Source organism: Lissotriton vulgaris, chromosome 12 (assembly GCF_964263255.1).
Source record: "Lissotriton vulgaris chromosome 12, aLisVul1.2, whole genome shotgun sequence".
NCBI classification, from domain to species: Eukaryota; Metazoa; Chordata; class Amphibia; order Caudata; family Salamandridae; genus Lissotriton; species Lissotriton vulgaris.
Window position 1 is genome coordinate 786,326,416 of NC_141700.1, and position 21,534 is coordinate 786,347,949.

Below are 21,534 nucleotides of genomic sequence, written 5' to 3' on the forward strand. Positions count from 1 at the left end.
AGTCCCTGCCTTCACATCCTTCATTCAGTTCACGCAACCATAGATACGATTAAAACGATATTTAACCAGGGAGCGAGGAACTGACTTTGCTGTGTCCAGAGAGTCCCACAGGTAGGGCAAACCAATCTCATCAAACATCAATTTTCTGAAAGCAAACCAAGGAATCCTCGCTAAACCAGAGGAACCTAGAAGTGCCTTTATGGACGATCTGTAGGATTCCAACTCGTCGGTGGACCAAAGCCTATACCAGTACAAGACAGGTCAGACCATCATGCTGAAATTGATCTGGCGGATCAATTTCGGGAACGCTCTTGTGAAGATTGAGTAGGCCCCTGACAAACCGGTTTTCTGCCTTAACGAGTTTGTCATCCCCTCACATATTGCCAAAGCTCTGACACATGTATGACTGAACTTTTTGCTTTTAAGTAGGGCTCCCACTTTTATGGTATTTATTTTTTTGACATTCCCGTCTGTATTTATCCATATTTATTTTTTGTCAACTTTATCTGTATTTATCTATATTTATTATAGGTGTTGTGAAAAAAATAAAGCTGAAAGTGGTATATTTCCACATTTATTTAACCAATAAATATGCAGTCATGCTTGAATGCCTGCCAGGTTTCAGTAATATGAACACCGACAGAAATAAATCAATGCACTTATATGAAAATATGCCCATTTCACTATCAGCCTTGTGCGTATCTACTACTGTTTAAGCCGCTTTGCTAAAATGTCTTTCTTTTTTAACCCTCATACCTATCAATCCACACAGTTAGTGGTGTGGCAGTCATGACAAAGTGTATTTAGAATCACTCAAAAGGACCCAATTTCCGTTTTTATCCACATTTAAAAATAAATACAAACAAGAAAAGAAATGGTTTTCTGTCTGTATTTATCTGTAAAAATCAGTAAAAACGGAAAACAGGAAGCCTTACTTTTGAGTTACAAATCTCCACTGCAAAAGCAAGAGAACAGGCCTGTGCTTTATTATGCATTTTAGTCTCCGTGCTAGCTTCCTGCTTGCGCGTCAGACATACCCCCAAGAACACAAACTCCTGTACCTGCTCCAGAACAGTCGTCTGCACCAGCATGTTCACCCTTCCTGTTTTATAGGAGTTGAATACCATGAACCTAGTTTTGTTGATATTAAATTCGAGACTCCTATCACTGCAGAAACTTAAAAAACGATCTACTATCGCCTGCAGATTAAACGGGATTGTGGATATTAAAAATGTGTCATCTGCAAAAAGCAGAGTGGAGATTTTGTGAGGGCACAGTTTTGGAGCATCATTGCCAGGGAAATCAAGAGCCTTCACTAGGTCATTAATGTATGTGTAAACAGTGTTGGTGCCAAAACACACCCCTGACGATCTTCAAAAGGTCAGTAAACTAGCCTTTACTCCCATATCTGACTCGAGCAGTGTTTGAGGCATGCAGCTTGATTAAAACTGACAGAAGATTAGCAGGGACACCCATCTGCTTCATGACATCCCATAGTTTTGCCCTAGGAATTGAATCAAATGCTGATCTGAAATCAACAAATGCCACATAGAGGTGGCCCATGTCTAGCGTTACTGTTTAACAGTAAATACTTAAAAAACATAAGATTTGATCGGATGTACTAATCTTTTTCCTAAAGCCCGTCTTAGTTTCTCAAAAGATAGAGCTCTCCTGAACTCACTCCATCAATTTCCCTAAGACAAGATAGGAAAATGGTTTATGAGCAGTGTCGATAAGGCTGATTGGTCTATAGTTCATAGTTCCCTGGGTCGTCTTTGCTGCCCTTTTTGTGTATCCGTACAATCTCGGCGGTCTGCAAAGATCTAGGGATCAGGCCACCTTCCAAGATGGAACGAAAAAGCAGGTATAAGTCGGGGATGGATAAGGGGATAGAGTCGCACCGGGGGCTTTATGGAGTGGAATCACCTTTATTGCCTCCTTTATGTTGAAATGCCAACAGAGTAAATTCCTTTACATGAAGAGGGAGGGGGCGTCTCCCGTGGCTCTCAGTGTAGAAGTCATCTTAGCTGCATATACCTTCTGAAAGTGATCCACCCATATCTCAGGTAACAGCATGACAGCCACCATGGGTCTCTATGCCCCGGAATAATTGGTTGTCTCCTGCCCTAGTTGCTCCTACCAGGTCTTCCCACATCCTTCATTCCCAGGAGCATTTGGCCCAAGTCAATGTGTCTTTATACGCACACAAGGCACTCCACAAGACCGGCCCAGCCTACCTCAACAGACGGCTCCGCTTCCTACATCCCCAACCGACAGCTACGCTCCGCCGACCTCTCACTCGCCACCGTCCTGCGCATCCAAAGAACAACCACCGGCGGGAGATTCTTCTCCGACCTTGCCGCCAAGACATGGGACACCCTCCCACTGAGCTTACGACAGACCCAAGACCTGCTGACCTTCAGGAGGATGCTCAAGACCTGGCTCTTCGATCAGTAGCAGCCCCGCCACCCCGCCCCAGCGCCTTGAGACCCTTGCGGGTATGTAGTGCACTTTACAAATGATTGATTGATATAGTTTTTCCTGGCCCAAGACATTTCAGTTTTATTCCCTGCTTTTATTGACTAGATAAGTTTGCTGCTGCCATTCTACAATAGCCGTTGAACCATAAGCAACATGAGTATGGTTTGCTGGCCTAACTACCATCCTTGTTCCCCTAGTACCCCTGTTAATTTTACTCTTGCACTTCATTGTAAAATTACCATCAAGCACTTTTAGCATCTACTTTTGATGCCAGAAGTATAAAATCCAGCTGCAAAGGTGATATATATTGTATTATTTGCAGTAAACCAGGTGTTGCAATAAAGGTTTTTCAGTAAAGTCTTGAGAGACAGTAAACCACCCCTGGGAGCGAAGCAGAACGTATAGTGTTTACACGTTTCAGATTTGCTGTACTGTGACTGACCACTAGATGTCACTGGATATCAGTACTGCATCTATGTAGATTTATAGGGCCTTAGGTATAAAACTTCCATTTGCAAAAAGTGGTCATAAATTGCACTCCAAACTTTTTCAAATGAAAAGGAAACTTGCGAGCCGACCTATGTACTAATTCCGAACTGTAGTGGGTCACAATCCAACATACCTCATAAATATTCATAAGATATGTCATTAGTTGCAACTCACTATGATTGGATGTCATCACAGGGATGGTGGCCTTCTGGGGTTAGCAGAACACCTGTCCGTGGTCACATTTTAAATAAAGTCAACTTTTTTCTTTTTGAATGTGGTCCATTTTCCTTGAATGATCAGGGCCGCATTTCAAAAGAAAAGCTTTTTTTGTTTTCTTGTTTCAGAGTTTTTAGTGATCCCGTGGACCACTGCCTACTCCCCAATAAACTTTGTATCTTTCAGAAAGAGGAAGTGGCCTCAAGGATCCCATTTGCAAATAGGTTAATACCTTCTTTGAGGTGCCGGTAAAAGTTCAATGTTTTGTGACAGGATTTCTCTAACAAAACATTGATACAAACTTTAATGACTCGCGTATTGGAGGGTGCGCCCTAAAATCCCCCTTCAAAATAACGATATGTTATTCAGTAACATGTTACTGAATTAGAAAATGAGTTCAGTGCAGAACAAAATGTCATTTTGTGAGTGCAAACCCAGTCATTTTGTGAATCGCAGGCTTAGAGACTTGCAAAATGGTTCTGTAAATCATGCCCAAGTTAGGCATCCGTCTAAACATGCTGTACTGACATATCACACTATACCAACAGTACACTTCAGACACAACTTGGTGCACCATAATGAACACAACTTTGTTCCAAGCCATTTAGTTGACTCACTATTGGCCAGTTCAACCATCGTAAACAATTTACGCTTATCACATACACATGTAATGGTGTAAAAGCAGAGATGTAATGGAACAAGACACCTGAAGCTGAGCAAGGAAAAACCTTACACCCCAGCAGAGCAAAACAAAAAGTAATATCTTAGCAGTTACCCAATACATTCCGTCACTGAACAATACACCAGTCTATTCCAACCGTGCCGCCACTAACCTGAATAAATCACCTCTGAACAATATGAAACACAACCAAATGCAACACCAACAGCTCACTCTGACTCCAGTCAACAAGTCTCCCAGAGCCATGAATTGCGACTAGGTTCCAAAAGCTGTACGAGACCATGCAAAGGCTAGAAATACATTATATAAATACACTTAACATAGTTCTCCTACAATGAAAATTACTATAGTGACTCCTAGTGGCTACCAAGGAGACTGCAGGCTCGTTCTGGTTCCAGGATCTTACTGGTAGCAAAGGCCCTCTGTCATTAAAATACTGGTCAGACCTAAGCCTTCCTTCGAAATGCGTAGGCTTGGACGGAAAATGTAGCGACACCCTGGCATAAAATGGTACTTTTTTTAAATTAAATGTGAATCTAAATATGTGATTGTAAATGCCACAGGAATCGCATTTGAAAGCAATGGATACTCTGAAGGACCACCAGGTGGCACTGCTGCGTCTCTGTCTGTACCCACTCCCCAAAGGTTTCAACAATCTGTAACAGCTCATCTAACAACACAACAGCACCCTAAGGTGTATCCCCCTGGCTAACAACTGAGGGGCCTGGATTTTAACTCAGCAAATCAAGTTCCTCATCAAGGCAGCACCCTCCTCAGATCCAATGGGACTCCAACCCCCGATTAGTAATGTTGAAGATGACGTCCCTCAAAGTATGTTTCTGTCCCAAGTGCCTAGTGGCAACAGGTCCTCAGGGACATCATCTAACTGAGTAGTTCTTTCCTGAGTGATTAGTCGCTGGTTTTATCCCTAACCCTTTTTTGGTCTTGACCCTTTCCTATCCATTGTGGGTTCTCCCCGTTCCCCACACTGCTCTATGTCAATGCCCAGCTGCTAACAAACCTTGGCTGATCCCACTGTTTCAGATTATTTTACAATGCACGCAGCCTGCAGAGCATTATCCAACTTGATCAACATCTGAGCCATGCCCTTCACAGATTTTCAGAATCTCTGTCTGCCTTCGGGCAGGGATGGGTCAGAAGGAGCTCACGCTGAACTCTGGCATGGCCAGGATTTTGCCTGTGAAGAATCAGAAGGTCGGTAGCCATTGATGGCTTTGGCCAACATCACTCAGACCTGCTCCAACCCCAGTCAACAAACTGGAGAACATACTCTTCTTCCTGGGTAAAGATCTCTCAATCACTAATCAGACAAATGCACTGGCTTCCATCAGCTCTGTCTGCTGAGGACAATAAACCAAATCAATCAATCAAGGTTCTTATAATGCACGGCTAATCATCCGATAGAGTCTCAATGGGCTGGTGGGGGGAGGGTTCTGAAGCTTCAGTCGAAGAGCCAGGTCGTGAAGTCCTTCCTGAGTTCAGGTAGTGAGGGTGATTGCTGGAATGCAGAGGTAGAGAGTTCCAGGCCGGCATAGCGAGGTAGGAGAAGGATCTTCCTCCAGCCGCGGTCTTGTGGATCTTTGGGATTGTGTACAGCACCAGTTGGGCAGAGCAGAGATGTCTTGCGGGTGTGTAAAAGGACAGGCGGTGGTTAAGGTATGTAGGTCTAGTGGTGTGGAGAGCTTTGTAGGCTTGCGTGGTGATTCTTTTGCTTATCGAGAGCCAGTGAAGGTCTCTCAGCTGACTGGAGATGTGGCTGCGGTGTGGGATGTCCAGGATAAGTCTAGCGGACTTGCAGTTTTTTGGATGGTACCTTGGCGTAGAGTGTGTTGGCATAGTAGAGCTTGTTGCTAGTGAGTGCCTGGGTGACCATTCTCCTGTACTCGGTGGGGATCAAATTGAAGATCTTCTGAAGCAGGCAGAGTGAGTGGAAGCAGGAAGATCATTGAGAGCGAGGAGTTGAGGATTATGGTCAGGTTGTGTGCGTGGTCTGTGGGTGTAGGGGGGTTCAGAGCGCTGCGGGCCTCCAGGACTCATCCCAGGCAGAGGGAGTGGAACCAAGTATGAGGACTTCCGTTTTGTTGGATTTGAGTTTGTAGCAGCTGGTCTTCATCCAGGAAGTGACTGCCTTCATCCTGTCGTAGAAGTTGCTCTTGGCTGCTGTAGGGTCATTGGTGAAGGAGAGAATCAGCTGGGTGCCATCGTCGTAGGAGACGATGTGGAGTCCATGGTTTCTGGTGACGGCTGCAAGCGGGGCCATGCAGATGTTGAAGAGGGACTCCACAGCTGATCTCTATGGGTTTTGAGGAGAACTGCGGGATCCTCACTCTCTGGGTTCAGCCAGTGAGGAAGAAGAGGATCCACTCTAAGGCTTTGCCATGGATGTCGACATCATGGAGTCTTGTGCAGGGGGTGTGGTGGGAGACGGTGTCGAAGGCGGCAGGGAGGTCCAGGAGGATGACGGATGCGGTTTCGCCTTTGTAGAGGAGAGTGCGGATGTCGTCGGTCGCGGCGAGGAGTGCAGTCTCGCTGCTATGGCTGCTTTTAAAGCCTGAATGGGAGGGGTCCAGGGTGTGGTTTGCTTTGATGAATTTGTTGAGTTGGGTGTTAAAGGCCTTCTCACTAATTGTGCATGACTTAGAAGGGATAATAGTCAATGCATTTATGTTCTCATGACTGGATTATGGTTCTACATTTTATCTGGGCCACCTTTGTGGAACTCTGGTGTATCCAGAACCTTGCAGTGAGCCTCCTCCATGGCAATTGAGTATCTGAACATGTCACATAGGCCTGGTAAAGGCTACGCTGCCTTCTCCTGCCACAGCACATTCAGTTTAATGCTTTCCTCCATGTATATGCATATATCCCTTTGTTCAATGCACACAAAAAACTCTATCTGTCCACGTGTAAGATTTACTCAAAGTCCCTGGCCCTAAAGATGCTTCCGAAGTGTAAGTGCACGTGCATTGGCAGCTACACTCTTGCTATGGTTTGCCTTTTACTTATGAGCACCTTCTTTCATGAATGTCTTAGGATCCTTACTCGTTTGCTGAACTCTCCTCCAGCTGATTTCTTCAAGTCACGCTGCCATTGAGGCAATCTTCAGGCATAGGTGGCCCTATACGTTCTGCACAAACACTCAGTCAATCAAGTCAAGGGGGTAATGCTCCATTTGAGTTTTGAACTAGTAATATATGAGGTGTATTCACTGTGGCAAAGCTGAAGCTGGCTTAGCAGTGCTTGCTGTCTTGGATTAATCTTCAAAGATGTCAATATCTGTAAACTGAGGAATAGATATGCCACAAAAGATGGCGACTTGATCTAGAGCATTCTGAAACTATCACTGAGGGTCTGGTGTAGATCTTGGCAGATGGCTCACTCCATCACAATGGGGACAGATAATCCCGTCTGCTGGAATATACATCCCATTATATCCTATAGTATTTACATTTCAGAGGACAGGATGTCCGTCATCGTTGTGACAGAGTAACCTGTCTGCCGAGATTAAGAACAGGCCCTAAGTCTGGTACCCCCAGCTGTCCCTGTTGCAATCAGCAAGGGATGTCCTTCCTCCACCTCCCCTCTAAGTCCTCAGTGCTACTGGTTTGCCTAGGAGGTTGAGTTACCAGGTGCTGCCCTGAATCACTCAGATGAGGACCTAAATGGCCAGTGAAACCCAGCTGCGGCTCGTGCAGGTAAGAGCGGTGAGGCCAGATGGGGAGGGGGGGTGGGGGATTTCGACAGACGATGGCAAGGAAAAATTAATTATTCATTTAACTTTCCCTTGTCGCCGCCTGTCACAATCCCTCCCCTCCACCCGGCTGTACCCCTTTTACCTACACGAGCCGCGGCTGGTGGAACCATTAGACTGGCACAGTGGACGTTCCTTCAGTTTATGGTGGAGCAGCTCACTCTGCCAAAGTATTAATGCCCCCGCCCCCCCCGTCTTCACTTTTTGCATATCTCTTACAAACACCCCCCCAACAAACCCTTTTTTAGAGGTGCATTTATTCAATTGTTGACGAGGGGCACATTCAGTCAGTCGCTAAACTCCAATTATGGAAATAAAATTCATAATTATTCTTTTTCTAATGAAAAATAAACAGAACTAGTATCCATGTGTGCTGGTGCAGAGCATGTTGACCCTACACAGTTGGGCGTTTTGTCTGTTAGCCTGTTACTGAAACTCCTGCTGATGCCCCTTGGATGCGGGCGAGAGAGGGGAAACATGTCTACAGAGTAGGTGGCTACTATGAGGGTATAGTTATAGCAGGGGGCCCCACCTCGCTATTCCTAGCTCGGGCCCCATAGGTTTTGTTACGTTCCTGACAAGATTCCGTCCAGGTCTGCTCCACACTGCTCCATGCAGACAAGGCGTGACTCATTCAAGGGCCCCCCCTGTGCTTACCTGGATTTGGTATCTCTCGCGGACCCCGCTACGCATTGCCATGGAGATGGGTGGGCAGGTTCCGCTGCAGCCAATGTAGCCCATGCATGAGGGGTCCATGATGGGCAGACACAGGCACTCTCCAAACTCGCTGACAGTCTGGCACTGGAAACACGGGAAGCACCAGAAGGCGCAGCAGCCTGTAGGAGAAAGAGGGAATAACATGACGTCATCAGAGCTGAGGTCTTCAGTCTAGGGGAGGGGTGTGGCTGGATAGCCCATGTGGAGGAGGGCCGCGGAGGGATATCAGGGGGCAAGGGAATTCACAGAGGGGTATCCCTGGTGGAGGAGGGCCACTCTTCAAGAGGGTGGTAATGGGGTCGCAAAAGGGGAGGGGTCTCCAAGGGACCCCTTCCTCTTTGCAAACGCAGGGAAAATTATTTTCTAAGGGCAGGTAGCCTGCCCTTAGAAAAGAAATTAAATGTTTGATTTTTTTCTTTTGTAAATGCATCCCGTTTTCTTTTAAAGAAAACGGGATGCATTTGAAAAAAAATGCTGCTTTATTTAAAAGCAGTCCCAGGTATGGTGGCCTGCTGGGCTGCCATTCCCAATGGGGTCGCAAATTGCGAGAGGCTCATTAATATGCATGACCCTCTCTATTTGCGACCCCATTGGGAATTGCTAACAGTGTGTTACATACTGTTGTACTTCCTATATAGCGCCTCGCAAATTGCGAGTCGCAAAAGACTCTATTTTGGCTGTTGTACATCTGGCCCCGAGTGTCTTATTTCATTGCAGCTGGCCAGCCCAAGGGGCCACCCTTTGAGGTGAACAATGTGGGGGTCACCCCCTCCCCTGCACTGCAGCGGCTGTAGGGGACTCCGTTATGCCTCTGAGCAAATTATTCTACCACTGATTCAAGACTCACCCTAAGCTCAGTCTTTTCAGTAGGAGATTGGGGGGAGACTTGAAATGCAGAACTGTGAGGTTTCCTATCACTCTGAAGACCCGCCTTAATCACCACTTCCTGTCGGATTACTGCCATGGGCACCAGCAGCAGAGATCCAGCAGTGAGGGCCATTGCAGAGATAGAGGCACAACCCTGCTACCAATGATGCCACTCTAAAACCAGGACTGAAGGGAGATCTAAGTGATTGGGGTAGCACAATCTTTCCACGAGTAGCAAGGGAAGGATCTCGCACAGCCACTGTCAGTGAATGAGGGATTCACACGAATGCCACCATTAATAAAAGAAAATTCCCTCTACATCCCCTATTTCATGAGTAAAATAACCCTAATGCTTATTGAACAAGAATCTGTCTGTTACCATAAGATGATCTAGAAATTGCAAGTTTACTAACATGAATGAGTGAAGGGTCCCACCGCTGTCACCATTTGCGTGAAGGGGATTCACAATAGCGGGACTGTTATGAAATTCACCATATATCTATTGTTATCATTAGTGCGTAGGAGCAATCAAAATCCTGCTATCATTAATTAGTGAACTATCACAACACTGCCACCATTAGTGAATAGGGCAGTCACCATTGAAACACTGTATCTAGTAAAGGATGCTGCCACTATTAGTGAGTAGGAGAATCACATTAATGCCACTGTAAGACTCCTAGTGATCCCATTGTGGCCACTACTGAGTGGAGGAATCACAATCCTGACACTGCTCTTTAGTGAAGGATCCCAGGGTCTGTGCTTAATTTGAGCCGGTGGTTGCAGGTGGCGCCCACTGGCACTTATCTTTGGGGCGACACTTATTTTTCCTCAACAGACTTTCACCCAGATCAAGAGACAGAAAAACCACAAACGTGAGAAAGAGAAAGATGGGAAAATGAGAAAAGAAGAATGTAGGAGCAAAAAAGAATGTGCAGGAGTGAGTTTGAGGGGGAGAGAGTGCTCGGGATGGATTAATGATTCATGAGGGAGGATCAAGACATTATAGCGTTGGTAATTGGCATAACGACCTTCATCAGTGCTGGCGGCAGCTTTTGAAGGAAGTTTGGGCCCGGCACTTATTATTCTACAAATGAACCTACGCCCATAGTTGCTAATGTTTGTCTGTGAATCATGATGATGCTGTTTAATAGTGGGTACCATAGTGTAAACAATGTTGGTGGGCAGCAGATGCCACTGTTTCTTGATTTAACAAGTAACAGAGGCCGCTTGTGCTACCCAGATGAAGGGACTCTCCAGTGGCGTTTACTACAGCTTGACAGCATCCCTCTCCTGTCACTGGTGCTAGTATGTCTCGTGACTACACTCCAGGCTCCTGAGCTCTACGGCAGAATCCAGACTTCAAGGGTAGAAGGAGAGTGATCCTGCCTGTCCTGTGCACCACTGACCCACATTTCATTTCTTGTCACCGGCTCATAACAACTCTGGTATCTCCAGGCGTCAAGGAACATAGGGCCAGATTTATATCTTGGCAGACGGGTTACTCCGTCACAACGGTGATGGATATCTGGTCCGCCGAAACATACATCCCATAGGATATAATTGGATTCATATTTTCGTGGATGGGATATCCCTCCGCCGAGATCTGAATCAGGTCAATAGGCACGGAAGACTTCCAAGAATTTGAGGCTGATTTGGTGCCAGGGAACAAGGTAAGGCCTGGGGGAGAGGACCCCAGGCTGGTGAAAGAGAGGCCATCATTCCGCAGCCACAGAGTGGTGTAACTTACAGACACTGCAGTCCTCGCAGCAGTCACAGACGCCGCTGCTCCAACTGTTGCCACGCATCACCGTGACCTGCGTGGATGTCATGGCGACAGGCTGGTTGACGTGGACCACATTCATGTTGACCTGCAGGAGGTAAGAGGGTAAACATGGAATGAGGACAAAGACTGAATGTGTTAAGGGTGCAGCTCCTGGTAAAAGCACAGCTATCCCTATTACCCTCTGGAACAAGACTCCATATTTAAAACAAAAAAGGGGTCGGCTGAGGGAATGAATTGTGCTGAGGACTGATCATAAACTGCCTCAGGTGGAGATAACTTACCAGGATCCATCAGTCATTCTATATCTGCACTTAAACATTAAATTTACATGGTGGCCGAACCAACACCGATCCACCATGAATTACTTTTTACAACCTCATCAAAACGATCAAAGAATAACTTTTTAATCAGAAGAAAAAAGATTTATAAACATTTTGGTGAAGAATGATCCTGTCCATCCCAGCCTGGAACCTCTAGAGTAAGAGTGAGACAGACCAAGCACTCCTTCCCTTGGCCAACCTCCCCACCCCTACAGCTACCTCTAGTAACTTCCCGTTCCTCGCCCCCCTGCAGCCTGTTCCGTTCCATGCTTCCTACCCTCTCGCCACACCTTATGCTCTCTTTCTAAGACTTAAATCAGAGGTGTGAAAAATTGTGAAGATCTCCCAAACACATGCCACAAAGCCTTTTTACTGCGACAATCTATGTGAAAAATCCATCCCCGGGTTTTTAGGTCTACCTACTCTGCAAGAAAGCTCCAAGCTGCAAATCTTCGACAATGGCTTGCACATACGTTTTATACAAACCAAGATGTTTTTAACATCTGGTTACTGTGTGCTGTGTGCCACACAAGGTCTTTCTGTGCCTTTGTTTTCTTTCCTGTGCTCAAAGGACACCAGATATGGACCAGCAGATATGGCAGACCATGGCCCTGAGTCTGCAGCACGTTCCAGACCTTCGAAGATTCCCCTTCCCTGTTACAACTGTGGATTCACTTTAAATACATTTCCAGACACTATCTTTAAACGTCCTACATTTGCATGAATATGTTCACCATGAGTTATTTTCTCAGAAGCCTTAAGAACATTCATGTGAAATGCATCAGAAATACGGAATTGGTGAAAATTCAAAATGGATCCCACTGGCTTCAATACTCCAACACATACACACAGACTCTTACTCCCACACATACTACATGCCCTCAACTTTAGCACACGATCCATGCAAGGAACGGGATCAAGGGAGATGCACTTAAATGGATTACATCATTCCTCACGGGACGAACACAGACAATCTGCCTAGCTCCCTTCACCTCAGAACCCATGAGCAGCTTATGTGGCGTCCCTCAAGGTTCATCCACCAGTCCCACTCTTTTCAACACCTACATGACGCCTCTAGCCGACATCGTCAGAACCCAAGATTTCAACATTATATCCTACGCCGACGATGCACAGCTCATCCTCCCATGCTCAGTAGACCCCACCACCTGTAAGACCAATGACCACAAAGACATGAAGAACGACGCAGAGTGGATGAAGGACGGCACAGACTAGACCGAAGTGCTGATCTATAGCCCCTGCGGCTCCCTCTGGAACGACACCTGGTGGCCCGCTGAACTCGGACCCACCCCCATTCCAGAAGACCATGCCAGCAACCTGGGCATCATCCTGGACATCAAACTCACCATGAAAAGACAGATCAATGCAGTCTCCTCTGCCTGCTTCCACACTCTGCATGTTCTAAAGAATCTTCAAATGGCTCCCCATCAGCATGCGAAAAATAGTCACACAAGCCCAAATCACCAGCTGTCAGTGACTACGGCAAAGCACTGTAAGCAGGCATTACCACCAAACTCCTGGGAAGGCTCCAGACAATACAAGACTCAGCGGCCAGACAGATCCTAAAGCTGCCCAAACTGACCCACATCACCCAAACCTGAGCAACATCTACTGGTTCTTGGCCAAAAAAGATGCTAATTCAAGTTGCTGACACACGCCTATAAAGCCCTCCACGACCAAAGACCAGCATACATTAACCACCGCCTGAATTTCCACCAACAATCCAGACACCTTTGCTCCGCCTCCCTCGCCATCGCACTGACCACATGCATCCGCCAGAGCAGAAAGGACGCTTCTTCTCCCACTTCGCCACCAATTCCTTGAATGCCCTCCCCCTCCACTTGAGAATATCACCCTTGCTAACAGACTTCAGGAAGAGGGTCTAGACCTGGCTTTTCGACTAAGCCCAGCGGCGCATCGCCTGGATGTCCTCACGGGTGATAAGATGCGCTCTACAAGTACTGATTCATTGATTGGTGTTTATTTAACACTGAGACTTAACACACAAGGGGTCAGTAGGCCACACTCTCGTTGACACACAAAACAAGGTCTAGTCAACCATAGGACCACAAAACATGGCGTGCCGCCACCACTGCATCAAGTGCTAAACTCAGGACAGGGACAGTAGTCTTTTGCCCGTCAGGAGGGACAATAGATTCACCTCCTCCGGGTCACAGGACAGAGGCCGTGACCGCGCATAGTCAGGGACAGGCCTAGGCCTCCACACGCATGCTCCTAAGCGGGACACCAAACCCAAAATAAAAGTGAAGGCACCAGAGTCACATGGAGTCGGGCACGCAGAGTAGGGGATGTCAGTTCCTGTCCCATCAGATTTCACTCCCCTGGTCATTCATATCCCAGTTGAGGCGCGAATAACTGACTATGACTGAACCCGAATCATACTCAGTGTAGTATTTGGTACCCCAAGGGTGATTGCCTGCAAGATTCGCGGCAGGTAAAATCCTGCACAAATCATACAGGTAAAGTACATTGGGCCTCATTTATGAAAGGTGACGCATCGCTGCCTCCTTGCGACATGCTGAATGCGTCATATTTACAGTATGAGGCATCATGTCGCATGGAGTTACAAATACGTCAGTATTTCGGACATATCTGTAGGCGCAAAAATTATGCATTGCTGGAGTATGACACCAAAGTGACGCAACTCCAGCAATGGGTCATTACACATGGGCAAGTCCCATTTCAAATGTGCCCGCGTCCGTCTTACGCCTGCTGTGAGGCAGGCGTAAGAAATTGATGCATTTGCCTCCTAGAAGTGGCGCAGTGAATATAGATTTCACTGCGTCACTTCCATGAGGCTTACTTGCGTGAAAACGCCCACCCTGCATACATTATACCTGGCACAGGTATAATGTGGCGCAGGGATTTACAAAAGTGACGCATCTACCAAGATGCTTCACTTTGTAAATATGATGCAACATGGTGCATTTTTTACGGTGGTGCAAAAGTGACGCATGGACTCATAAATAGGCCCCTTACTTTTTAAGTTTATGGACTTCTGGAGGGGGGAAGCGCCGGCCATCACTGGCTTATCTCAGAATGGCGCGGTGATTGCACTACTGGTGCTCCAGTATTCACAAGGAGCACCGTTGCTGTCCAGGGCTGTGCAACTGTGAGGACAAGCCCCTGTTTTCTGCGAGGTTACCTTATGTAAGGTCATTTTCACATTTTGTCACTGGCAAACGATAATAAACGCCGCTTAAGTCGTTTTAAAATACCCCATTTTCACGCAAAAAAAATGAAAAATGTCACAGCTTTCTCGAAGGTACAAGTATTCCATTGACCTTTGTGCAGGTTGCGTCATCGCTCACACGGTCACCTCTGACTGTGCCCTCGAGCACGCAGACTGTGAACACCCTTAATCTGGAGCACACACACCCCAGTGCCCTCGAGGCCCGCTTAACCTGTGTGAACCGGTGTGTAGACTTTGGTTGTAGTGAGCCGAGGAGCACAAGGTGCATCAGACATGAACCCGCGCCGGTCTCTGCATTTGTAGTGACGGCAAACGGCAGGCAGCGCCGGGATTTACGTCAGTTCCAGAGCAGTAAAGGTGAAAAGCAGGCCTGTTCTCTGCCCAGCTGCCCCCCACGGGGTAGCACACAGCACAGCAGCACCAGGCGTGCATTCAGGCTCGTCCACATTGTGATTGGCAAACAGCATCACACTTATTTTAAGGGCTGTGGAAGAGTGCACATGGCACACACATTTACACAGCACCACTCATTCAACTCTCAAGGCTCATTGCTCGAGCCCTCTCAGGCCCAGCGCCTTGAGGCAGACTTTATAAAGTCCTAGAAAAGACTGAGGGGCATATTACCAAGCAATAGCGATAATTATCGCTATTGCTTGGTTAGCGTGAAAAAATTATCGCCGAGCTGCGGCGATTTTTATCGCAGATAAACCTTGGTATTACCAAGGTTTATCGCAAATGTGATAAAAATCGGCCGCAATTCATGAATATCGCTGAAAACTCTGCGATATTCATGCATTACCGAGCTAATGCTCTTAGCCATGTTATCCACCTCCCATTGGATAACTTGGCTAAGAACTGCTCAGGGCAAGTGTTAGCTTTTGGAGATATTCACGCTTAGCGCAAATATCTCCAAAAGTTGGTAATAGGAGATAGCGATGTTAGCGACTGTTTCCAGTCGCTAACATCTTGGCACGCCCACTTTACATGTCATTAGAGATACATTTTTCTGACATGCAAAGCGGGGCCCAAGATGGTCGCTATCTCCTACTAGCTGTCGCTAACTGGTGTTAGCGACAGCTAGGTAATAGGGAGATCATTTTATCTCCGCTTTCTTGGCTTTTAAAGCCAAAAAAGCGGAGATAAACCCCCTTGATAATATGCCCCTGAATTCTCGTCTCTTCTGCTGAGGTAATGGACTCATCCTCCCTTAACTGCCGACACATTTTTTATGTTATACTTTTCCTCTCTCAATCAATCAACCAATCAAGGGTTTATAAATCACAGCGAACCACCCGTGAGGGTCTCAAGGCGCTGGAGTTGCTCACTGCTTCCTGGTGATCTGTTCACTCGAACAGCAGGTCTGAGCCCTTTCCTGAATTCCCAGAGCAATAAGGGGGTCCTGAGATGTAGGGGAGGGTCGTTCCAAGCTTTGGCCGCCAGGTGGGACAAGGAGCGTCCTCCGCTGTTGCATCGGTGGATCCGGGTGTGTCTGTGAGGAAGAGGGAGGTGGACCGCAGGTGTCTAGTCTATTGGTGGAAGGTCATGCATTTGTTGGTGTATGCTGGTACTTCGTCATGCGTAGCTTTGTATGCGTGGGTCAGCATCTTGAACTGGCATCTCTTCTGGATCTGGAGCCAGTGTAGCTTCTTGAGGTGGGGAGTGATGTGGGTCCGTCTGGGTAGCTCAAGGATGAGTCTTGCCGCTGAGTTTTGTATTGTCTGTAGTTTCTTCAGGAGGCGTGCAGTGATTCCAACATAAAGAGTGTTTAACGTAGTCCAGCCTTTTGGTGATGAGGGCGTGCGCGAAGGTCCTTCTGGTGTTGACTGGAAGCCCCCTGAAGATCGTGCAAAGCATGCGTAGGGTGTGGAAACAGGCGGGTGAGACTTGCTCTCCAAGATGATGCAGAGGTTATGGGCGTGATCTGTCGGGGCTGGGGATGGGCTGAGTTCCGCAGGCCACCATGCATTGTTCCATGGCGAGGTGTTGTTCCCAAAGATGCAGACTTCCATTTTATCTGAGTTCAGCTTGAGACAGTTGTCCTTCATCCAGTCGACAACGTTGATCATATATCTGTGGAAGTCGGTTTTGGTAGTGGAGGGATCTTCTGACAGCGAGAGGATGAGCTGGGTGTCGTCAGCGTAGATGATATTGAGTCTGTGCAATCTGGCGGTGTTCATCAGGGGGTCGTGTAGGTGTTGAAGATGGTGGGGCTAAGGGACGATCCTTGGGGAACGCCGCAGATGATTTTCTTGGGTTGAGAGGTGAACTGTGGGAGACGGATTCTCAGGGTTCTTCCGTGAGGATTGAGGCGATCCATTTGAGGACATTGCTCTGGATTCCGATATGGTGGACTCTTGATCAAGGTGTGACTGGAGACAGTGACAAAGGCAGCTGACAGGCCCTGGAGGATGGGGGCTGCCATTTCATTGCAGTCCAGGTGCGCCCTGATGTAATTGGTGGCTGCGATCAGGGTTGTGTCAGTGCTGTGATTGGCTCGCAATCCAGATTGAGAGGGGTCCAGGAGGTTGTTGTGTTACAGGTGTTCGGTGAGTTGCCGGTTCATTGCCTTCTCGCGAACCTTCACTGGAGAGGGGAGCAGGGTGATGGGCTGGTAGTTCTTTGGTTCTACTGGGTCGGCTGATGGTTTCTTTAGGAGTGGCTTCTTTTCAGCATGTTTACTGTCCTCAGTGAAGGAGGCTGAGGTGCTAGAAGTGTTCAGGTATTTATTGAGCTCATTGCCAATCGTCTTTCTCCCGAGGTTGAAGATGTGAGGACAGGGGTCTGTGGGTGCTCCCGAGTGCACTGAGTTTATGATGGAGATTGTGTCTTAAGTTGTGAGAGGGTCCCAATGGGTGAGCAGGTGTATGGGGATTGTGTTCGTGAGTTCAAGCAGGCTGATGCTCTCGGCAGCAGTGGGTTGGGGTTTGAAGTTTTGTAGATGCCTGAGATCTTGTAGTGGAAAAAGTCTGTCAGGGTGTCACATAATTCTTGGGAGAGGATGATGTTGTTCTCAGCAGCTGCAGGGTTGAAGAAATCCTTCCCTTGCTGCAGTTTGTGCTGGCTTCTATGCAGTCTCCGAGGGCATTCTTATTTGTTTCTTTCAGGAGGCAGTGGCACTGATTGATTGCTGTGTCAAAGGTGGTATGGTCTCCTGTCTCTTTGCTGGTGGGCACTTTTTTTTCTAGTTGCCGGCAGTTGCACTTGGTGGATTTTTACTCTGCGGTGAACACGTTGGCTCTTCTGGTAGGCTCTTTGGATTTGACTGGCTTGGTGGGGGTGATTGTCTTGGTGCATTCTGTGACCCACTGGGTGATGTTCTTCACAACCTGTTCTGGGTTGGATGTTGGGTCTAGGAGGTGGGTGTTGAGAGAGTTGCTCCACTCGTCTTCTGATACCTTTTTCTACACATGCAACTGGTGGGCATAGTGTCAGTGTTGATAGGTCCTGAGATAGTGAAGTGGATGCTGTAGTGGACAGTCCAGGTGAGCTGTGAGACGTGGTTGTTCTTGACTCCGTCACTGGACATGAAAATTGGGTTAAGCTTGTGTCCTGCTATGTGGTTAGGGTCTATGACAAGTTGCTTGAGGACAATGTTGTTTATACTTTCCAGGAGGTCGGTTGTGTGGGTTGTCGAGGTTGTAGTTGAGATTCCTTCAGAAGATGCAATGCTCGGACTCGATGGTGGTTGAGGCAATGAGGTCAAGGATGGCATTGCAGCAGCTGGGGTGTGGTCCTGGTGGTCTTTAGGCGAGGGTGCTTCTGATGGTGCTTTTTTCATCTGTGTGGAGTTGGAAGTTGGGATGCTCCATTATAGGGGTCAAGTCATCTGAGGAGGTTGTGCAGTGAATGGTGTCCTTGTGGATGATGTCAATTCCACCTCCGTATTTGTTGGTTATGGTCCCAGTGTGTTATTTTGTAGCCTTCGGGGTGGTGGTGGCGATGTCCAGCATGGAGGCGGGGTTAAGCCAGGTCTCTGAGGAAGATGACAAACCTGGGGTCAGGGGTGAGACCATGTCCCAGATCTACATGGCATGTTTTCCGTTCGATCGTGGATTGACTAGAATGAATTGGAGTTGTTCCATGGTGTCTTGGCTGGCAATGTGAACACTGTTGTGTTTATGGTGTCTTTGGGGTTATTGTTTGCTTCGGTGTTGCCAGTGTTGCAGGTGAAGCAGCATTGCTGGGAGGAGAACAGTCCTTTGGTGGTGCCTGGAGATGTGTGGCGGCATTTGTTGTTAATGATGCACCCAGGATCCAGGGCTCGGAGGTCTGCATCTGGTGGAAGACCCAGGGTTTCAGACACTGGGCGCGGTCCAGGCACAGATGGCCTTTCCTTTGGCACGCCGGCGGGGTGGTCACACTGCGGCTTCCATTAAGTGGGACCTGGGAGGGGAGAAGGGCGCTGGGAAACAAAAGGTGAAAGTGGCAGAATGTGCCTGCCCGAGGCCACACGGTGGTCACAAGGAGGGCGGGCCCCTTAGTCGCAGAGGGCTGCCCCCGCCCACCCCTGACTGTGGCCAGCCACTCCTCCCCAGGGCAGGCGTTGCCTGGTAGGAGGTAGGCGGGTTGCTGACGCACGTCTGGGGCGGCTAGGAGGAGCTTGGGGGGTATATCTCTCCTCAGCGCCATTGCGCAGGCCTCTCTGCCGCTCCGGACCTCGCGCTGCAGCTTCGGGACACTCTTGCTTCGGGACACTCTTTGTTCGATGAGTTTGGATATGGGCTGAGGCCTACGGGCTTTACCCCCCCTCCGCCTACTCCCTCCCTGCGGAGGTCGAGCTATGGCTAGGCGGCCCTCTTAGCGACGGGCCCCTGTGGAGGCGAGGGTTACGGGTTCGATATCAGGAGTTTTCCCAGCTGCGGGCCGAGGCCTACAGACGGTACCTCCACAGCCCCTTCCGCCTACTCCCTTTCCTTGGGGTGCGGGCAAGCCTAGGTGGCCCACTTCATTCTGGGCTGCTTTGGAGGTGGGTGTTATCGGCCCCCGGACCCCCCTCCAATTCGCGGTTCCTAACACCGATGTCCGGGCGGTTTCGAGCGGCTCTATGCCTCGGGATGTCTCGGCCTGGGCCCTGGGTTAGACGTGTGTATGCGCTCTCCATCTACTCAGGCCAGGCGGGGACAGACTGGAAGTGTCGCATGGTTCCTCGCCCCCCCTCCCCGGGGGTTTCTCCCGTGGGTGTATAGCGGGGGCGGGTGTGTGCTTGGCGGTTGTTCCATACGGGCCGTATGTCACCATGCCCCATTTCATGATCGCGGGATATGAGTTAGTTCCCGATGCATGTAATGTTAGTGTCCGCTTAACTTCTCCAGGCCGGCGGCCCTGCTCTCCCTGTACCGCTGCTACTAAATCCTTCAGACGATAGTCGCAATGCCTTGCTATTAGTCAGGATATCCTTCACGCTGTGGGGTTTCACCGAGCACACGGTGTTGTAGGGGCAAAAGTTTTTTCCGTCAATATGATTGTGCTCCGCTGTCGCCCTGCCTTTGTGTTTGCTTACAGGTATAATGTTGTGAGGCTGCCATGTACTAGAATAGGTTCAAGCTGACCAGCGGCGCATATTTTCGATTACTTGTACAATGTTGTAAGGCTCCCATGTACTAGAACAGGTTCAGGCTGACCAGCGGCGCATATTTTCGATTACTTGACAATGTTGTGAGGCTGCGATGCACTAGACTAAGGTTCAGTCTGCCAGCGGCGCTCACTGGGGTTTGTATGTGCAAACAATGGTTTTGTGAGTCGTCGGACGTGGGTAAGGTATAACTTACCGAGGTACGTGGCACAGTGTCAGCATGGGGGCCTCGAGGGGCTCTCCCCGGGTCACGGCGCTGCTCAGGGATCCGGTTATGGTTTGCAATATGTTCGGCGGGCTTCCGGTGGTTCGACCTCGGGCCGCGCTAGAGCGCTGGAACATGCGGATCCTTGGCTCGCTAGACCGTTACCGGCCAAACCGGCCGCCCCTCTCGTCCCTGGGGCCGGAAGCGGCAGAAAAATCAGGTTTCCCTTTTCCCGTCACAAGCCTACAGCTTTTGGGATGTGTTCTCTAGGAGCGATTGAATGCGGGTGCCATGTGTTAAATCTCATGATGGTGTGGCCTGGTCTTTCATCAGCTTCACGTATACTACCAAGCGGCTGGGGTATCTTTATGTCTGGTTTCTATTTTGCCGTGTGGGTCTGTCGATATTATGCACATGACGCTGCTCCAGCTACTACGTTAGCAGTACACAGCTTGGGGGCCTCTATCCTAATAGATCATTTCCTTCCACATTGCAGGCCCATTTGCGCACTTCCTCTGGTGTTGCACAACATTTTTGCAGCACCAGCAAGTTACTGTGAGGTATGTATATGCACTAAGCGGGAGTTGCAGGTTTAGTGTGGACGCCTGCTACGGGGTCCCGTGCTCGGGACTAGGCCTCACATACGTGGGTGCAGGGTCTAGTGTAAGCCCATACGGGTGTCTTGTGTCAATGCGCATAATGCTTTTCCTCCACAGCGCCCCCTCCACAGGGCATGTTGTGGTGCGTGTGCGTGTCACCGGCTACGTCCGGCAGCTCGGGGGACGCCACAGACCCGTCTTATTCTTTCTTTTTCTCACACAGTGCTTGCCCTCGTCTCTGGCATCTGGCCTGGGGAGCTGTTCTTCTCTCCCCCCACCCCCCGCCCCTTTCGCACACGGCGCCAGGATCATTGCGTGTGAGGTATGTATTTGGGCATTGCGTCGCCACGGGGTGGCAGCATGTTTAGTGGGGGCTGGACATATAAACAGTCCAAGTGTTTCCATTCATGACCATTTGGTTTAAAGCGTAATTCGAGGAGCATGTTCACTACCCCCCCATTCTTTATGGTGCCGTGTCTCGATGTTTTCTTTCAGGGTTTTACGTGAAGACAGTCATCTCTGGTTATGTTCATATGTGATCATGTTGTTAAACCTTTATGCATTCCTAGATAGCATCGTGCCAGGACTAGTACCGCTAGGTA

The 21,534-nt window shown here is 48.6% G+C and overlaps 1 protein-coding gene across 1 annotated transcript in view; it reads right to left on the reverse strand.

The window, feature by feature from the left end:
* Positions 1-21,534, reverse strand: part of LOC147678718 (cornifelin homolog) — a 66,272-nt gene that overhangs the window by 8,139 nt on the left and 36,599 nt on the right. Inside the window, exons 2-3 of the mRNA XM_086946177.1 lie at positions 10,969-11,089; positions 8,295-8,473 (exon numbers count right to left, since the gene is read on the reverse strand). Of these exons, the coding sequence (XP_086802303.1) occupies positions 8,295-8,473; positions 10,969-11,083 (294 nt within the window). The 5' untranslated portion in view covers positions 11,084-11,089. The remainder of the gene's footprint in view (positions 1-8,294; positions 8,474-10,968; positions 11,090-21,534) is intronic.